The 2,311-nt window shown below is 29.9% G+C and overlaps 1 protein-coding gene across 1 annotated transcript; it reads left to right on the forward strand.

Annotated features, from left to right (window-relative positions):
- Positions 1 to 308: 308 nt before the first annotated feature.
- On the forward strand, positions 309 to 1,964 carry LOC110823974 (xylan glycosyltransferase MUCI21-like). The gene is made up of 2 exons (XM_088211921.1): positions 309 to 432; positions 691 to 1,964. The coding sequence occupies exons 1-2, from the start codon at positions 309 to 311 to the stop codon at positions 1,962 to 1,964; spliced, it is 1,398 nt and encodes a 465-aa protein (XP_088068047.1).
- The last annotated feature ends 347 nt before the right edge of the window (positions 1,965 to 2,311 follow it).

Genomic DNA, 2,311 nt, shown 5'->3' on the forward strand with positions numbered 1-2,311 from the left:
AAAATATGGCTTTCATCTCTTATCAAAATAATCATTTATTTTTATGTAACAATGTTGCAGCGGTCATTAATTGAATTTCCATGAATAAAAAAAAGTAATTTTTAATTAATTATTACTTCATTAAGGGAGGTGGCTATTTTTGTAATTTTATGATGCCACCAAAACAGAAATTAATCTACAATTACCTTTTAAGCACATATACTATATATATATATATATATTTCCTTATTTTCTCTATCATTAATTCATTTTCTATTTTTTTTAATATTAAAAGATTTAGTGTTCATTGTTCTTGATTTTGCCTAACAATGAAGAAGAGAAATCCATCTACAGTAATTGCCTTCATTATATTTGTTGTGGTATTGACTGTGATACATCTCAATGTCTTCTTATTTACATCGAGCTCTCTTAAAGATTCAGTCATTAGTCAAGGTATGTATTGATATTTTTTTTTTTAAATATATTATATACTGTAAATATCATATATATACTCACTAAAATTTAGTAAAAATTTAAACAAGTTAATGTTATTTTTTAGATATCAAGATCTAATAAGATTAAATATTAGTCATATTTAATCTCCAACTTAAGTTTAGAAAAATTCGTATTCAAAATTTTAGATTTTTGAAAATTTAAAACCTTTCAAAAAAAGAATTAAGTGTATAAATTTTTCTTTTTAAATAATCACAGCAGGGAAGCATTTGGAATTCAGAAAGCTAGATACTCATGAGGGAGAAGTCATGAAAGATCCATTTCCTCCTCAAATACATTTTCGATCCCCTGACAAGAAGAAGCAAATCAATTGCGATCGTTTTCATAAAAATTATGATGTTTGCTCCATCAATAATCGTTTTATATTGGATCCTGTTGTCTCCACTTTCTATTTGGTAGACCTCACTTCAATTCAGTCATATGTTATGGAAAAAATTAAGCCTTACCCAAGAAAATGGGATGAGACTGTCATGTTAAGAATCAACGAGCTAAAAATCACCTCAACTGCATCAGGTCCAAAATGCCAAACCCAACACGATTTACCAGCTTTGGTATTCAGTGCAGGTGGCTACACTGGGAACTTTTTTCATGATTTCAATGATGGCTTTATTCCTCTTTTCATCACTGTCAATTCCATATTTCCTGATCAAGATTTTATTTTCGTGATATCCAAAGCTAACGATTGGTGGATCAGAAGATATACTGAATTATTACGTGCTTTCAGTTTGCATCCTATCATAGACCTTGATAATGATACTTCCACCCATTGTTTTCCTAATGCTAATATTGGCCTCATATCACATGGTTTTATGACCATTAATCCTACATTAATGCCAAATTCAAAAGGCTTGGTACATTTTCGATCCTTTTTAGAGAAGGCATACAATCCTAATCAAATCTCTCCCTCATTTGATAATTCAATCGATTATTCCCATCCTCGACTTGTATTTATTAGTAGAGCAGGTAATGTTGGGCGTGTAATCCTAAATGAGAAGGAAGCTATAAATGTAGCACGAAGTGTAGGATTCTATGTAACTGTATTGGCACCAACAGTTACCACCCCGTTATACAAAGCATATGCATTAATTAATGCAAGTCATATAATGGTTGGGGTGCATGGTGCAGCACTTACCCATTCGTTGTTTCTTCAACCAGGTGCAATCTTTATGCAAGTTGTGCCGCTGGGTACTGAATGGGTGGCTAAGGTTTGCTTTGAGAACTCAGCTGTCGAAATGGGATTACAGTATATGAAATATAAAATTAATATTGAAGAGAGTAGCTTGGTGGATAAATATGGCAGTGATGATTTGTTGGTGAAAGATCCTGTTAGTTTTATAGGACAAAATTGGTCGAATATTGTGATGGATATATATTTGAAGGAGCAAAATATTAGATTAGATCTGGTTAGATTCAAAAAATATTTAAAGAGAGTATATAAGAAGGCTAAGAGATTCATGAATAAACATCCATAGATGTTCTGTTAACTAGATATTTTGGTCAATTTTGTAATAAAAGTATTTGACAAATTTAATTAAAGAAACTTTATTTATTATATATTCGTTAGTAAGAAGTTCTTTTTTTGGCTCGAAGGCTAAAAAATATGGTTTAGAATGCCATTTCAAGGTTTATTCATTCGTTATCTAGTTCATTATGTGCAAGTTACATTCCATATTTTATTAGTATGTTACGTCATTAATTTTAGAGTACATGATCAATATATATATAAAATGCAATACTTTTTCTTTAATAGGTTTATAAATGAAAGAATATAGACCTATTTGTGGATATATATGTATATATATATATACATAATTTCTCA

The sequence above is a fragment of the Carica papaya genome, chromosome 2 (genome assembly GCF_054855325.1).
Source record: "Carica papaya isolate Zhongbai chromosome 2, ASM5485532v1, whole genome shotgun sequence".
Lineage (NCBI taxonomy): Eukaryota > Viridiplantae > Streptophyta > Magnoliopsida > Brassicales > Caricaceae > Carica > Carica papaya.

Bases quoted from the DNA above. Each gene is read 5' to 3' on its own strand.
- LOC110823974 (XM_088211921.1), top strand. From the start codon at position 309: ATGAAGAAGAGAAATCCATCTACAGTAATTGCCTTCATTATATTTGTT. The intron at 433-690 runs GTATGTATTGAT...AAATAATCACAG, and splicing joins AGATTCAGTCATTAGTCAAG to CAGGGAAGCATTTGGAATTC.